The following is a 17,006-nucleotide window of genomic DNA, read 5'->3' on the forward strand; positions in this document are numbered from 1 at the left end:
AGTATGCAACATTTTTTATATAAATTTCATTTAAATATCATTTAATATTAATGTTAGTTTAAATAACCTAAACACCAAAAAGTATGCAATAGTTTGTATATCAACCTTAAGAAAAGATCACAGAATGTTATATTTGTTTGAAACATCTAAAATTACATAAAACATCTAAAATTTATATAGAAGAAACTGTTATATACACGATTTTCTATAGAAAATACTGTTATACACAAAATTTTATAGAATTTATAGAGTATACGTGGAATTATCTCTTGTATTGAATTGAATTTTGAAATTATATTATTTACATTTAAATGTGTATGAATTTTATATGGCGTCGTAAAGTCTGCTTCAATTTTAATATCTTAGTTACTTGTATTGGAAAGTTTACTAGAGTTGTTATTTAAATTTAAACAGGTTTTAAGTTTTTCTTGTGATACGAGTAGAACATATTATTGTAAATTTTGTAAATATTTTCGCATTTCACATATGGCACCTAAAAGTCTGCAACACTTTTTCTTATTAATTACAAAAATGACTAAAAATTTGTCATGTTGAGCAATAAATATGAAAGAAGAAAAAACAATAAATAACATTAAATCTCAAGAAATTGCTAATTTTAAGAAGTATGCTTTAAATTAATTTGACTCCCTAAAGAAACCATATTAAGAGGCAGGTTTTCTATGCCAAACTCTAACACCTAGCAGGGCCTCTCATATTTATATTTTTTTTTTTTGAATTATTTTGATATCAATCTTTTGTTATAAAAAATTTAATTTCAGTTATTATTTACTTTTTTAAATTAACTGTTATCAGTTTAATAAATATTTGTTTTAATTTTTTTGTTATTTGTTTCTCTGGTTTATAACTATTTTGTTTTAATTTATATTAAAAAAAAAAATAAGTGTTTTCAATGTTCTCTGCTAGTTTTGTTTTTTGATTTTTTGATACTGTAGTTTTTGTTTTATTGTTATTGTACTTTTTTTTTATTACAATTTAGGTCGTCTCGTTTCGTTTCTACGTATAAATTTATTTTGGCTCCATATCAATTTAGGTCACGTTGCAGTAATCATACACTCACTAGTGCTAGTAGTACTTACTCTTAAATGCTAGTGTTTTATATACATACATATAGTTATAGTTATGTACATAGTTTTAATTTTTTGTATATAAATTTTCAGAATTTTTTCTATATACATACATATTTATAACGTTTATATCTTGGTACTAAAGTCTGATTACTTATATATATATTTTTTGGTCGTTCTGTTTCGTTTTTTTTTTTTTGCTAGCTACGTTTAAAGGGCTAATTTCTTTTGCTTAGGGGCAAGTGAGAACAGTAAATATATATTTGGCTTAAAGAGTTTTTTTGTAATTTGGAATTTCATAATTATATTTTATTACTAATTGCAGTTTAAGATACTTTTCTTTATGTTAACTCTTTCCAAGAAATTAAAAAAAAAAACTGAATTGAAAAAATTTGTAATTATTGGCAGCAACCGTGTTAAAAGGTTACAAATGTTTTACAAAAATTATAAAAACATCAAATGATTAAAAAAAACATATTTTTTAATTAATTTTGACAATATTTTACTAAATATTTAAATTTTATTTTATGGAAAGTGTTTTTGTTTATAACAGCAATTGTATTTATTACAATAAACAATTGCAATTAAAAACAGCAGATAAGTTTTAACAAATTACTTTAAATAAGCACCTTAATTTAAAAAGCTTTCAATATAAACAACTTCATCTCTAAAAGATTTTTTAATATTTCGGCTTCAAACACATCAATACTATAATTTTAGAAAACATTTTTATGAAAAACTAGTCGACCGCCCCGGCTTCGCCCGGTAGCATTTACTAATGTTAGTTCTTCAAGTTTCTCCAACCCACATACACCTGCCTTTTCTTATTTATTTGCAAATAAAATATCTAAATTTGTACTGCATACTTTAGGGAGCTTTGATTTTTTTTCTTTATCGTCGCTCCAGCCATTCTCACGTGATGCCATTAAATACATGGACCATTTCATATTTACATATATAGATATCAAATATATGGAAATCTCTTAAAAATAGTTAGTTTTTAGATTTTAAATATTCTAAAATTGTTGGGAGAAACATTGAAAGTGTGAGTTTTCTGTGGTAGTTTTTTGGAAAAATATTTTATACCAACTTTCATGTTGAATAATATATATTTGGAAAAAGACTAAAAGTAATGAAAATTCACCAGTATTAAAATATTTGCAAACTTCTTGAGTTTTGAAATGTTTTGTTCTTTTGGCTTTGGTATTTTTTTCAATATTACAATTCATAACAAAATATTTTATTTATCTTTTCAATTTGTATAACTAAAATCAAAATATTTTGAAAACTATTGTATTTTGGTGTTTTTCATTTTAAAAGTACATACCAATTTTATTAATAAAAAATTTTGTACTTTTTTGCCAAAATATTAGAAGTACTTTTTTAATTAAAAATATTCAAAATTTTTCCTCAACATTTCAATGCTTTTAGTATTATATATACAAACAAATACGTAGTACAGTTTTTTTAAACAAAGAATTAACCATATTTTGAAATTTTTGTAAGAATTTTGGCGATTTTCATTTAAAAAGTACCAATTTTATTAATGAAAAGTTTTGATATTTTATTGTCAAACTATTAAAAGTACTTTTTTTACTTTACAGTGCCTGATTTAAAATATTTATAATTTTTCCTAACATTTAAATGATTTTAGTATTATATATACAAAAAAGTACTTATTACTGTTTTAATTTTGATACTTTTTGCCAAACGAAAGTATTATTTAAACAAAAAAGTTAAATTTAAAAATACACAAATCAATGAGGCGATATTGTACAATTTTGAGATTTGGTGCTTTTATGCAAAAGTATAAAAAGTACTATTTTTCTTTGTATAAATATTAATGACTCAATCAAAATTCTTTTAAATCAAGAACGTACTTTATATTTTGGTTTTTTGTTTGCAAACTTTGTATTTTATTTTTTTTTTATTTTAAAAGTACCAATTTTATTAATACAAACATTTGGTACTTTCTTTGCCAAAATATTAAAAGTACTTTTTTAACTTTTCTCTGCCAGATTTTAAATATTATAATGTTATTCAACATTTAAATGCATTTAGTACTATATAGACAAAAAGTACTTAGTACCGTTTTAATATTGTTACTTTCGAGATTTGATACTTATATGCAAAAGAATAAAAAGTACTTTTAATATTTTGGCAAAAAAAGTACCAAATTTTTTATTAATAAAATGGGTACTTTTAAAATGAAAAACAGATTTAAGATATTTAAAAATTGTCCCAATATTTAATTATATGTATACAAAAAAGTACTAAGTACCGTTTTAAGGTACCTTTTGAAAAATGAAATTATTATGCGATATTGTAGAATTTTGAAATTTGGTACTTTTATGCAAAAGTTTAAAAAGTACTATTTTTTTCTTTTAAAGGGCCAAATTTGAAATGTTCAATGTAATATGTTTTAAATAAAGTTTAATGCGGTTTCATTCTCAAATATCCAGCAAAACTTAAATTATTTCTACTTTTCTTGTAATAAAGCAACATTTTCATCATTTTCAGAATTTTAAATAGTTTGTCAATTTGTTCTAAATTTAACCATGATATAATTATTAAAACAAAATCAATAATAAAACTTTATAGTCTAATAAAAATTTACTTGTTTCTCTTCATTTAATTATTCCAAAAAAATCATTTAATTTAACCAACAAAAAATATCTCCTACAATTAATAACAAAAATACCTGTTATTTAAACTAATAAAAAACAGCTCAATATTTATGGCCAAAAAATAAAAAATATGTACATAAATATTTGATTATAGAATTACGTCAATTTAGCTTTATAATCAAAAAAAAAAACTTTATATAAATTTAATCATTTGATTTAAACACATACTAACACTCACTCACACCTGCAAACAATTGAACACATGTCTGACTTCTTATATTATTTCATTAGAGTTGTTTTTGTTTATTATTGTTATTGTTTTTTTTTTCTTTCTTCATTGGCTTTTTTGTGGAGTTTACCTTGACAAAATGCTTGTTTACCAAGTTTTTCTTAAATATAAATTTATAAGTGTGTGAGCATATGTGAATACTCCTCCCCGTGTAGATGTGTGTATGTTTGTCTAATGTTTATTTTTATGAGTTTTAAATAAACTACTCAATTTTTGAATTGTACTTGTTTAAGAGAGTGGTTGGAGTACAAGCAACATCACAAGGAGAATTAGGAGAACAAGAAACTAAAAAACAAGTGTCACCCATTTACAAAAAAAGCTGCAGCAACAACACAGCATTAACACTTCATTCAATAATAATCTTTATTTGTAAGAAAAAAACAAAAACAAACAATTGAGCTAACGAATAAAGACAAAACAGAAAAAGAAGAAAGACGAAAGACGAAAAAAAACTGGACAAACTTGTATGTTAAAGAAGAGTTTCTTCTTAAATTAAATATTTTTTTATCTATTTTGAGTAATATTGTTTATTATTGCATATTTGTTGTTATTATTAAATAATTCACATTAATACAAGCAAATGCTTGTGTTGCTTTTTTTGTTTTTGGTTTTTATGTGATTTTTTTTTGTTAAAATTTGAATTTGCTTTTGGAATTTATTGAATTTTTCGTTATGGCGGATGTTGAGGGTTATTTGTTGTCTCTTTGTCACTGTGTTTTATTTTATGTTTTTCATTGTTTAATTATGACAGTCCGCTTGTTTAGTTTCACTTTGACATTTTCGATTTCATTTTTTTAATAAATTCTTTTATATTATTGGTATGAATGTATATCTTTTTTATTAGGAATTATGCATGAGTTTTATTTAAATATGATATATTGAATACAAAAATGTTTATCTTGTGCAGAGCTGTAAATGAATCACTCATTTTTGAATTAATTCGCGAATCATTCACACAAAAAAATTAATTGAATGAAATTTGAGTCAATTCAAATGAATTTGGTAAAAATGAATTGCAATTCGTTTCCAATTCAAATGAATTGAATTGATTTTGAATTAATTCAAATGAATTTGGTAAAAATGAATTGCAATTCGTTTCCAATTCAAATGAATTGAATTGATTTTGAATTAATTCAATTCATTTACAATTCATTTGAATTGAATTGATTTTGAATTAATTCAAACGAATTAAAAAAAAAATTAGCAATTCATTTCCAACTCCGACGCGAAATTCGCAGCATATTTAGCAGATTCTTCAATGTCATTAAGTATGCAGTATAATTAATCGACGGTTAAAAAGTCTTCCTTTAAATATAATGCGCCGTTACCATCGTCAGCTGGTGTTGAAAGATTATTTTCGTACGCCTCTATTCTAAACATCCCTAAACGTGGATTTCTTTCAGATGATAATTTTGAAAAGCTATTGTTGTTTAAGGTGAATGATGCATTCTAATTAAATCTAATTAGCCTTATTTATGAAACTCAATTGTGTTTTGAACTACATACATTGTTATTTTTCCTTATTTTTGATTATTTTTGGAAGATAGTTTTATTTTTTTGAAATAAATATATTATAAATATTAGCAAAAAGTTTGTTGTTGGGTGGTCGTGGGTCACAAAATTTCAAAAATTATTAATTGCTTCTTGAATATTAAATATGTTTTGTCGTTCAGCGTATTTCAAAATAAAAATCAGTTCTTCTTGAAGAAATAAACTCCAAACACCATGTTTTCATTGATCAGGCGCGTATAAAGGACAAGGCTTTTCAATTTTTGTACTGGATATTTTCATTTTGGTAGGAGAAATCTTTCATTCCCCCTAGAGATCTGCTCTTGAATTTGATTGATTGCAACTCATTTTTGAATCATTCATTTGAATTGCTATTCTTTTTTCTAATTCATTTGAATTAATTCAAAATCAATTCAATTCAAATGAATTGTAAATGAATTCCAACTCATTTTTACAAATTCATTTGAATTGGAAATGAATTGAAATTCATTTCTGCCTAATTCGTTTGAATTGATTCAAATTTCATTCAATTCATTTTTTCAATTCAATGAATTAATTCAAAATTTAGCTAATTCATAATGAATTAAAATCAAAAAAGAATGATTCATTTACAGCTCTGATCTTGTGTTATTGGAACAAGTCATAGTCAAGTTTATTTTCATATTATTTTTTTTTAGAGAAAGTGAAATATGTAAATATATCCTTCATACGCCTCCATTTGCAGAACATAAATTGTTTAATACTCATACGTTTAGGGGTCCCTTACAAAAGATTGCACAACAATGAAACATTGATTGATTGATACTAAAAAATTGGAAATTTATTAAAAAGAAAGAAAAGTACTTTTTTATTATGGTACTAATTGTAAAAAATACTATTTTTTAAATATCAGAATCTTAAATATTCTCAATCCAAGGAACATTTTCAATTTAGGTTATTTTTTAAAAAAAAGTTTTTAGTACTTTTTTGTTTTGGTACTTTTTGAAAAAAGTACTTGCAAAAAAAATTGCACAACAATAAAATATGTATGTATTTTTGTTTTGGGAATGGGAAATTTTTCGAAATGAAAGAAAAGTACTTTTTTATTATGGTACTATTTGCAAAAGAAAAAATAGTATTTTAAATAGCAGAATTTTATTTTAAATCTTCTCAATCCAAGGAACATTTTCAATTTATGTTATTTTTTTAAAAAAAAAGTACTTAGTACTTTTTTGTTTTGGTACTTTTTGAAAAAGCACTTACAAAAAATTGTATGTATTTTTGTTTTGGTACTACAAACTGGGCAATATTTCACAAAAAAGAAGTATTTTTTATATTGAGGTACTATTTGCAATAGAAAATATAAAATTAGTACTTTTGTTTTGGTACTAAAAAATGTAAAATTTTTTAAAAAAGAAAGAGAAGTACTTTTTTTGGTATTATTTGTAAAAAGTAAAATTTTTTAAATATCAGAATTTGTAATATTCTCAATCCAAAGAACATTTTCAATTTAGGATACTTTTTTTTTAAAAAAAAAGTACTTAGTACTTTATTTGTTTTGGTACTTTTTAAAAAAGTATTTACAAAAAATTGCACAACAATGAAATATGTACGTATTTTTGTTTTGGTACTAAAAAATGGGAAATTTTTAAAAAAGAAAGAAAAGTACTTTTAAAAAGTACTATTTTGTACTATATATTCTAAATCCAAGAAATATTTTCAATTTAAATTATTTTTTTTTTTAAAAAAAGTACTTAGTACTATTTTTGTTTTGATACTTTTTAAAAAGTACTAATTTTAGTTCGTTTCTAATTTGATACTTTCCTTCCCCGTAAAGTACTATTTATTGAAAATGTTTAAAATTTAAAAAATCTGAATTTAATAAAAATTTAACAGTGAGTTGTTATTTTTTAAGTTTAGCTCTTGTGATGATATCATTTCTATACAATATTTTTCTACTAATTTTATATATAAATTCTAAATAAACACAAAATATGTCATCTCATTATTAATAATTATAAACACTAACTTGAGTTGTTTATATAATTTATAAATATTTTATTTTGCATTTAGAACTACACACAGTTTAAGGTGCAAATTCTATTGCAAACGATTAAATCGCATAAAAATCTGAGTTGCATCATTTAATAATATTTTTAGCTGATTTCATTATTTATTTATTTACTTGTACTTTTAAAACACATACACAGCCCCAAAGTTTATATATAAAATTTTGCCTTAATTGATATAAACTCGTTAATTTATTATTATTATTATTTTGTTTAATAAACACGAATCGGTTAAATTGAATATTTATTTAACATTGAACAGCAATTATTAGTTAGATAGATAGATGCACGAATGAATGGCCAGACGGACAGTCATATAGAAGTTACTATACAAAAATTAGTGTAAAAATAAAAATTGGCCTTAGCTAGATATTAGAAATCATGTTAATCATAACATCAAACCGGTAACTCAATGTTATTATTTTATTAGAATTCAATTTTGTTTGTATAAATTTCTTAAGAATCTTTGAAACTCCTTGAAAATATACGATTTTAGTTGGAAGCCATGTTATAATATGTATGTGTAAATATATTTATTTCGTGCTAAATATTTACTTACAATCATCATCACATTTTAATGTCTTGGGTTTTACTGAAATAAATGTTAATAATTTATTAAATTCTAGTAAAATATTGAGAGTTTTGTTTTTTTGTTTAACAAAAAAAAATTGGGAAAAAAATTTCAATTATTAAATTCTTTAAAAAAACAAAATTATAAAACAAGAAATAAAAAAAAAATTAATTTTAAAAAAATTAGCTTCATTCACATATTGAAAGATTAATTGTTAAAAAAAAATATACTTGTTTGATATCATTGCAAATTCGTAGTACAAAATGAAGAATTTTGTAAGTTTTTGTACTGTTTGAAAAAGTACTTTTTTATGCTCTCTTAAAAAAACATTTTTTTTCATATTTTTATTTAATAAATATACTTTTTTCGTATCATTTTAAATTTGTAGTGCAAAATTAAGTTTTTTGTACTGTTTGTAAAAGTCCTTTTTATGCTCTCTTAACAATTATGAGTAACGGTAAACGGTACTATTTTATTACTTTAATTTAAATATGTAGTATTTTCTACTACTTTTCAAAAAAACATACTGTTTTAGTCGTTTGGATAAAGCACTATTTTAGAAAGTTTGAAAAAGTACTATTTTAGTACTTTTGAAAAGATGTATGTACATTTCTAAAAAGTACTATTTTAGTACTTTTCTAAAAAATACAGTTTTAGAACTTCTCTAAAAAGTACTATTTTCTTGATTATTAAAAAGTATTTTTTTAGTACTTTCGAAAAAGTACTTTTTTAGTACTTTCGAAAAATTACTTTTTTAGTACTTTCGAAAAAGTACTATTTTAATACCTTTTTATAGTACGTTTGTACCTTGCATAAAACATACTACTATTATTTCCTTTACCATTAAATACACAACAAATTAAGTAAAATTTTTGAATTCGAAAGCCATTGTTTTTCTGTTCCTAACAACCCAGCTAATTAAATGGGGTCTTTAGTAAAACAACCTTGATTGACTAAACTTGTCTTTACGCATTTCTTTTTAAGACAAAAAGAAAACCAACAAAAAAAACACACCAACATACTTCAAGTAATAATACATTTTTTCCACAGTTTTCAAACCCTAAAGAAAAATAATAAAAATAAAACACATACACAAGTCTTCTTAACCTCAAAACCTTCTATTATAACCATCTTGAGTTCCCCTAGTTTTGAAATGAGAAAAAAAATACACCAAAACTAAACTAAAATAAAACTAACAAACATAAAGAAGAGAAGGAGGCCAGAAAACAATTTCAAAATAGATGGATGATTATACATAATAGAAAAATATGACCGACCAAAATACTAAAAGAAAAATAAAAAAAAAATATCGACAAAAAAAAAAGAAAGAAAACGCACACTAAATGAGCATGAAACAGCAACCCAAATAATATACAATATTTTTTTTATTCTTTTGTATGGGTTTTTTTACAACAAATAAACCAACACTACAATAGTAACAACATCTGTAACTAGTAGATGTACTAGTTGTTTAGGACTACACTTATCCATAGGCACAAATAGTTACATACTCAAGCTTTAGAAAATTAGTAGGTTTGTGTTGTTTGGGGTTATCACTTTACAATAAAAATGGTAATTCAGCATAAACACACATACTTACATGCATGCTTACACACATACACAAAAAGGATAAATGGGTCATTGTGGATATTGCAACCGAAAAAAAAACAGAAACGAAATTGGAATAAAAGTCCTTCAATTTTAAGTGCCATTATAGTTTTGAATGACCCCCCTTCTTCTCCCAGCCAAAAAAAATGCAACAACAGCATCTAGAAATGATTTTGAATGCAATGAGAACAAAAACAACAACAACGACAAATGCATGAGAGAATGAGCTAATTGCTATAGGATTGCAACTGTATAGATATGCAAGTGTAAATGTATGTGCGTATCTATTTGTGTTTGTGTAATAAATAATATGCCTGCCATGGATTTGAATTGGAAAATGGTCACATCGTTATAAAAACCTTTAAAACTTAACTTGTCATTTTATGAACAAACACATCAACCCCTTCTCCAGCCTGAAAACAAAGCCTAACCATAAATTAATTTTAAATATTGAAATGTCTGCTGTAGATGCCACATACTAGCATAGATACATAGATCTTTTGGTCACAGAATTTCAATTAAACGATTTTAGAGTAGTGCAGTTTTTGGTTAGAATTTTAAATGCTAGGGGTTTTAATTTGCGGTTACTTAAAACTGGGTTAAATCAGGCAAGTTGTTTTTAACATTTCTAAGCAAATTGATAATATCAGTGAAATTGCTAGAATTGCATATTTTTTAAATATAAAGAAAAACCAAAAATAATTTCAGATTAATAGAAGAGGATTTGTAAAATCATTGACCAAAAAAGCAAAAATTTTTTTCAAATTTTACAAAATTGTTTAAAATTTAATTTTGGTACTATTGTGAATCAGTTGTATTTTAGTACAATAGCACCGTTTCTTTTGTACTTTTACTGTTATTATAAATCAGTTATATTTTAGTACAATAGCCCTAGTTTTTTGAATTTTTTGTTATCTTATATTTTGTAGGTACTTTTTTTCTTTTTTCAAATTTAGTACATTTCAATAAAAAGTTTAATTATACTATCGTACCTTTTTAGCATTTTTTGTTGTCATTTTGAGAAAGTACTATTGTCATGTAATAGTAATTTCAAGTACTTTTTAAAACTTAACTTTTTAGTACTTTTGAAAAAGGTAATATTTTAGTACTTGTGAATAATGTAGTAATTTAGTACTTTTTAAATAATGAACTATTTTAGTACATTAAAAAAGTACAGATTTAGTAGCTTTAAAAGGTGTACTGTTTAGTATTCTAGTACTCTTTTAAAAAAGGTACTATTTTAGTACTTTTTAAAATGGCACTAGTTTAGTGCTTTTGAAAAAAGTACAGTTTTAGTACTATCAAAAGAAGTACTTTTGAAAAAGCAACTGTTTCAATACTTTTGAAAAAATGCAGTATTTTAGAACTTGTGAAAATTGTAGTAATTTAGTACTTTTTAAATAAAGAACTATTTTAGTACCTTTTAAAAAAATTAGAGATTTAGTACTATAGCATCTTTGAAAAATTAACTGTTTTAGTATTTTTGAAATAACTACTGTTTAGTACTCTAGTAGACTCTAGTTACTATGCATTTTAGTACTTTTTAAAATGGCAGTTTAGTACTTTAAAAAAGTACTTTTGAAAAAAGGAACTTGTGAAAAATGTAGTAATTTAGTATTTTTTAAATAAAGAACTATTTTAGTACTTTAAAAAAAGTACCTTTGAAAAATGTACTGTTTCGGCACTTTTGAAATAAGGAACTGTACCTTTGAAAAATGTACTGTTTCGGTACTTTTGAAATAAGGAACTTTTAGTACTATTTAGTACTCTTTTTAAAAAGTTACTATTTTAGTACTTTTGAAATAAGGAACTGTTTTAGTACTTTTTTAAAACGCACTATTTAGTACTCTTTTAAAAAAGGAACTATTTTAGTACTTTTGAAAATGTCACTAGTTTGGTACTTTTTAAATATAAAACTGTTTCCGTACTTAACAAAAAAAGTACAGTTTCAATATAATTGAGTTTTCAAAAGTACTTTTGAAAAAAGGAACTTGTGGAAGATGTAGTAATTTAGTATTTTTAAATAAGGAACTATTCTAGTACTTTAAAAAAAGTGGTATAGTACATTTGAAAAATGAACTGTTTCGGTACTTTTGAAATAAGGCACTTTCTAAGTACTTTAAAACAATAAAGTTTCAGTTTTTTAGTTATATTTAGTAGTATTTTAAAAAAGGTACTATTTTAGTACTTTTGAAATAAGGAACTGGTTTTTTAAAACGCATTATTTAGTACTCTTTTAAAAGAGGTACTATTTCAGTACTTTTGAAAATGTCACTAGTTTAGTACTTTTTAAATATAGAACTGTTTCAGTACTTAAAAAAGTACAGTTTCAATATAATTGAAAAAAGTACTATTGAATAAAGTAATGTTTTTAGTACTTTTTGCACTTTTGAATTAAGGACGTATTTTAGTACTTTTTTTAAAAAAGCACTATTTAGTAAAAAAAAAAAATATTAGTATTTTTGAAATAAGGAACTGTTTTAGTACCTTAAAAAAGCACTTTTGAAAATGTCTAGTTTAGTACTTTTGAAATATGAAACTGTTTTAGTTAGTCAAAAAAAGCACAGTTTCAGTATAATTGAAAAAAGTACTTTTCAAAAAAGTACTAAAGTTTCTATACTTTTGCAAAAATAATAATATTTCTATAAGTTTATTAAGAGCTATTTTGTATGTTTGTACTTTTGTTTTATCTCATGCAATTTTAGCACTAATTTTAGTACTTTACACACATAAAAAAGTACCATTAGTAAGATATAAACAATTCTGTAATATCTGCAAACACACTTAAACGATTTGGTAAATTCGGCTACAAAAAGTACTTTGAGTACTTCGTTGCGTTTTAAAAATTTTTCATGAAAATTCAATTACGAATTTCATTTAATTATTTTGAAATATGTTAATAATCTCATCAGTCTAAACATGAGTTTAACCAGTAAAATGATTCGTTTTAAATTAAAAGATTACATAAAGGTTTAAACTAAGTTTAAAAGTTCAAAATGGAACGCTTAACTAGCCCATTAAATAAATAAGCTTCCTTAATTTGATTAATATTAATTTCAAAATAAATTAAACTTAGCTGAAACCCAACAAACTGATTCAAAATTTAGCTACAAAGAGAGTACATATTCTAGTATATACAGATTATGAACTATGCAAAATATAAAGAGATATTTTTTATTATGTTGCAATATAAATTTTAAATTTTCCGGTTTTTAATTAAAAGACTTGGTATAACATATTTTTCAGCTAATATTTATTATAAAGATAGCAGAAGAGACAAAAACATCAGCAAACAGAAATCTATATTTCACTATTATAATTATTTTTTTAAAAAATAAGCACACAATGAACTTTTGTATTTTAAATAAAAAAAAATATTGTAAAAGCCAACAGAGAGTAATTATAGTTTTTTTTTTTAAATAAAAACAGTAAGGAGCAAGAAGAGCATGAAAACATAAATACTTTTGTATTTTGAATGAATACTCTGGCTGATATGATATCACACACGATTTGCATTAAATGTTAAATGATTATTGAAACTTTGGTGATTTATGAAGAGATAATTATGAATGAAGTTGAATGAAGTACACATTTAATAAATAAAATTAAAGAAAAAAATGTAAAAGAGAGCTTTTCATATGATTGATACGATTGATAAAATGATACAAAAAAAATTTGTTCTTATTAAATTTGAGTAGTGAGATAGATCGATAGATAGATAGAGAGAGAGACAGAGAAAGAGTAATGTAAATCATATAGAGAATAATGAATTTTTTTTTTTGTTTGGTTTATAGAAACACTTACCAGAACTGAAATGTGAGCGCTTTGTTTGTTCATTTTCGGGATCAGTATCGAGTGGTCTTTTTCTAGAATCGCCAATTTCAGGACTGGGGCAAGTTTCCATTGCAGCATCTTCCATTTTGATGTGAATTTTGAGTTTTTTTATTTATTCAAAGTACGAAAAAAACTTTTAATTAACACAAAGTTCCCTTTGAGTCGATTTTTATTGGTTTTATTGGATGTTTTTATTTTTGTGTTTTGTGGTGGTTTGGTGGTGGTGGTGGTATTGGTGATTATTTGAGAGCTTTTTTTTTGGCGGATTTTGACAATGATTTTTTTGATTTATTTAATGCTGATCCTCAATACAAAGAAATAGAGAGGAGTCAAATTATATATATATAGAGAGAGTTTATCTGGGATGATGAGCGTAAAAAGCAAAAAACCAAAATATAAAACACAACTACAATTATTGGAAATAATTTGTTTGTTTTGTTTTCAAATATCCTTGACGTTGTTGGATAATGATGATTGTTTGTTTGTTTATTTGTTTTATTTTTAAATGAGAGTATAATAATAAAACGCTGGCTGAGTAAAAGAGCGGAGAGCCTTACTTTTAATTCCTTTATAGCTTTTATTTAGCTTATAATTTGATATTCACGCTATGAAAGCTTAATTTGCTTTTTGCTTAATGTGTTTAATGGTGGCTTCGATTATCCTGATGGCGTCTTTCAGTTAAAGCTTTAGTCCTTGCAGTGGTTACTTCTTGCAATTTACTTTGAGTTGCTCTTTGCTTTTTGGTTTGTTTTATGCCACTAATGACTTCTTTAGATTAATTATTGTAATTTTGGTGATTTCTTTCACTGTGTAAGCAATACAACACGCAACAACGGTTAGTTGATTACAATATTGTTTGATTTGGTTTGGTTTTAGTCCTTTAGAGTTTGATGATGATGGTGGCATTTTGGTATTTAGTTGATTTCAAAGTGGTTGGTAGTGGTGGTTTTATTTTTATGGTGATTTTTTTATTTATTTTGAATGGTGCGATAATAATTAGATTATTTTTGAAATTTTGTTTTTGATACGAGTATATGGAAAAAAGAAAAAAAGAAAAAAATATTTTATGAGAAAAAATGCAGCAATATAAAAATACACACAATAATTAAACAAACATCAATATAATAATTTACAAAAATACATAATGTAATTAAAAATATGTATGTAGTAAGTAGTATAATAAGTATGTAGGTAGTTATAAAAATATAGAAATTATATATTATATAATATGTAGATTTATTCAACTGATTTGATTTGATTTGATATGATATTTGAGTTTTAGAATTAATTTCAATCATGATTTCGTAATTTTCTCTAAGACAAAACAAATTGTGTCTTGGCTGAGTTGGTGGTGTTAGGTGTTGGTAAAAAGAGAACAAAAGTGAGAGCGAGCGAGCGAGAGAAAGACCACATCAAAATAAGGATTGGTGACAACATCAAAAGCAATAATCACGATTTTATGATGAAATTTGATCAATCCATATGATTTATTTATGCTGTATGTATTTACAATTTTGTTGATTGAAAATGAATTGCTATTTTGAAATGATTAGAAATATGTATGAAATAAAATTGTTTTAAAGCAGAATATAAATTATTCTGTTTTCAGGTTGAAGTCTTGAATAAGTTGAGACATAATATTTACATAACCTAAACTAAACTTTTCTAGATTTTTGTTTGATTGAAGTTTTTGACACAATTTAGTTACAAAATATTTTAAAGAATGTTTGATATCTAATGATGAGACTGTAGTAAGTTACAAGTTATATTTCAACAATTTAAGGTTGCTTTTAATAGCATAAATGTAAAATTGTGTTGCCGAATAGTTTTATATGAAATAGCAGAAGTTTGTGTCCCTCGCTATCAAGCCAGTGATAGACATACAGAGAACACAATCTGCTTTTACACACAGAAATTTTTCTTGAAGCAAGTCTCAATTCTCTTTTAAAATTGCCCGTTCATCTGCAAGTCTGTGTTAAATGTTGTATATCAAAAACTAATAGACGACATAGTGAGAACGAAATAACAAAAGAGAGTAACTTTCCAATAGAAACAAGTATGTACCCCTCTTCTTTCCTCTCTCTCCTATAAACTAAGACTTGCGGCAAGAAAAATTGTTGTCAATTGTCAATTTTTTATACCATAACCTAATATAACGTCATAATGAAAAGGAAATAACAAAAGAGAATTGCAGTAAATTTTCGGTACAAGCAAGTGAGTAAACCTCTTCTTACTTATTTCCTCTCTCTCCTATAAAATCAGACTTGCTTCAAGAAAAATTACACATTTATGCAAATTTAAACATTTTTGGGCAAAAATTAGAAAATTTCTTTGAGTTCGACCTTTGCTGGCTATCAATGCCGACCACTGATTTAAACGAATTTATGTGAAGGTTATGGACTTGGCATTAAAACTATAGTAAAACTGGCGCATCTTTTGATTTAATTTTGTTATTATTAATTTTATTATAATGAGAAAAACCATAAACTTCTTAGATCAAATACAAAGTATTTGGATTTCGGAAAAAATGTACAAATTTTAATTCGAACGAATTTTAAGAAATGGAAAAACTATTTCGATTAAATTGCATGAGGATTGCTCTATAAGAATTTAGATTCTAATTGTTAAACAAAACCGTATAAAAATTTAAAAAAATCTAATATTTTATTCAGCTGTATCAAATTCGTTCGAGTCCTGCTGGCTATTAGAGCCGAACACTGATTTCGTGACCAACTTAGAGGAATTTAAAAAATTAATTTATTAACAGACTTTGCATTATATTCAGTACATTTAAACTTATTAAATTCATTGAATTATTCCAAAAACATTTTGAATAATCTATTACATCATTTCTGTTTAAAGATTTGATTTTAAAATTTCTTAAGTTGATCTTTAGTTGGCTATAACTACTTAATGCTTTAAACATATTACATATACTTCACGCTCTATGCCAACATTTGTTAACCTACATATATTTGATCCCTTATAACTATGTTAAACTTATTTAACCCTAAAAACACTCTACATAATTCTATAAAATACTCCCCCTAAAATATTCTGTATATTAAAAGCCTGAGAAAATGTTGGAAAAAATTTTATGATTATTACCATATGTAAACTAGAAAGACAAATTCTATAAGAAAATGCCATCAATAATACAAAATACAAATGCGGGTTATCAATAACCTAATTAAATCATAGATTATAACAATAACTTCAAAAATAAAATCGCCGTTTTAATGGGGTGAGAACAATTTAAAACCAAATTTTCTTTTAAAAAAAATCACACCAGCACTTTTAAGTAATAAAAAGAAATTAATAAAATTGTAACAAAAATACCCGCATGAGAAAATTAACAAATTCTAGTTTCAAATTGTCATAAGTATTTCAATTTCAATTAAAATTTCAAGTTGTAAATTTTTCCTTAACACTTAA

At 24.4% G+C, this 17,006-nt stretch overlaps 1 protein-coding gene across 10 annotated transcripts in view; it reads right to left on the reverse strand.

Annotated features, from left to right (window-relative positions):
- pasilla (RNA-binding protein Nova-1-like protein passilla) overlaps positions 1 to 17,006 on the reverse strand; it is a 155,096-nt gene that overhangs the window by 40,826 nt on the left and 97,264 nt on the right. For 7 of the 10 annotated variants that reach the window (XM_065516273.1, XM_065516272.1, XM_065516274.1 and 4 more), the window contains one exon: positions 13,542 to 14,449. In XM_065516273.1, the coding sequence (XP_065372345.1) occupies positions 13,542 to 13,649 (108 nt within the window). In that variant the 5' untranslated portion in view covers positions 13,650 to 14,449. Of the gene's footprint in view, positions 1 to 8,117; positions 8,151 to 13,541; positions 14,450 to 17,006 lie in introns of those variants that run through there. The other 3 variants (XM_065516280.1, XM_065516278.1, XM_065516277.1) reach the window with 2 other exon arrangements.

This window comes from Calliphora vicina, chromosome 1 (assembly GCF_958450345.1).
Source record: "Calliphora vicina chromosome 1, idCalVici1.1, whole genome shotgun sequence".
Classification (NCBI taxonomy): Eukaryota; Metazoa; Arthropoda; class Insecta; order Diptera; family Calliphoridae; genus Calliphora; species Calliphora vicina.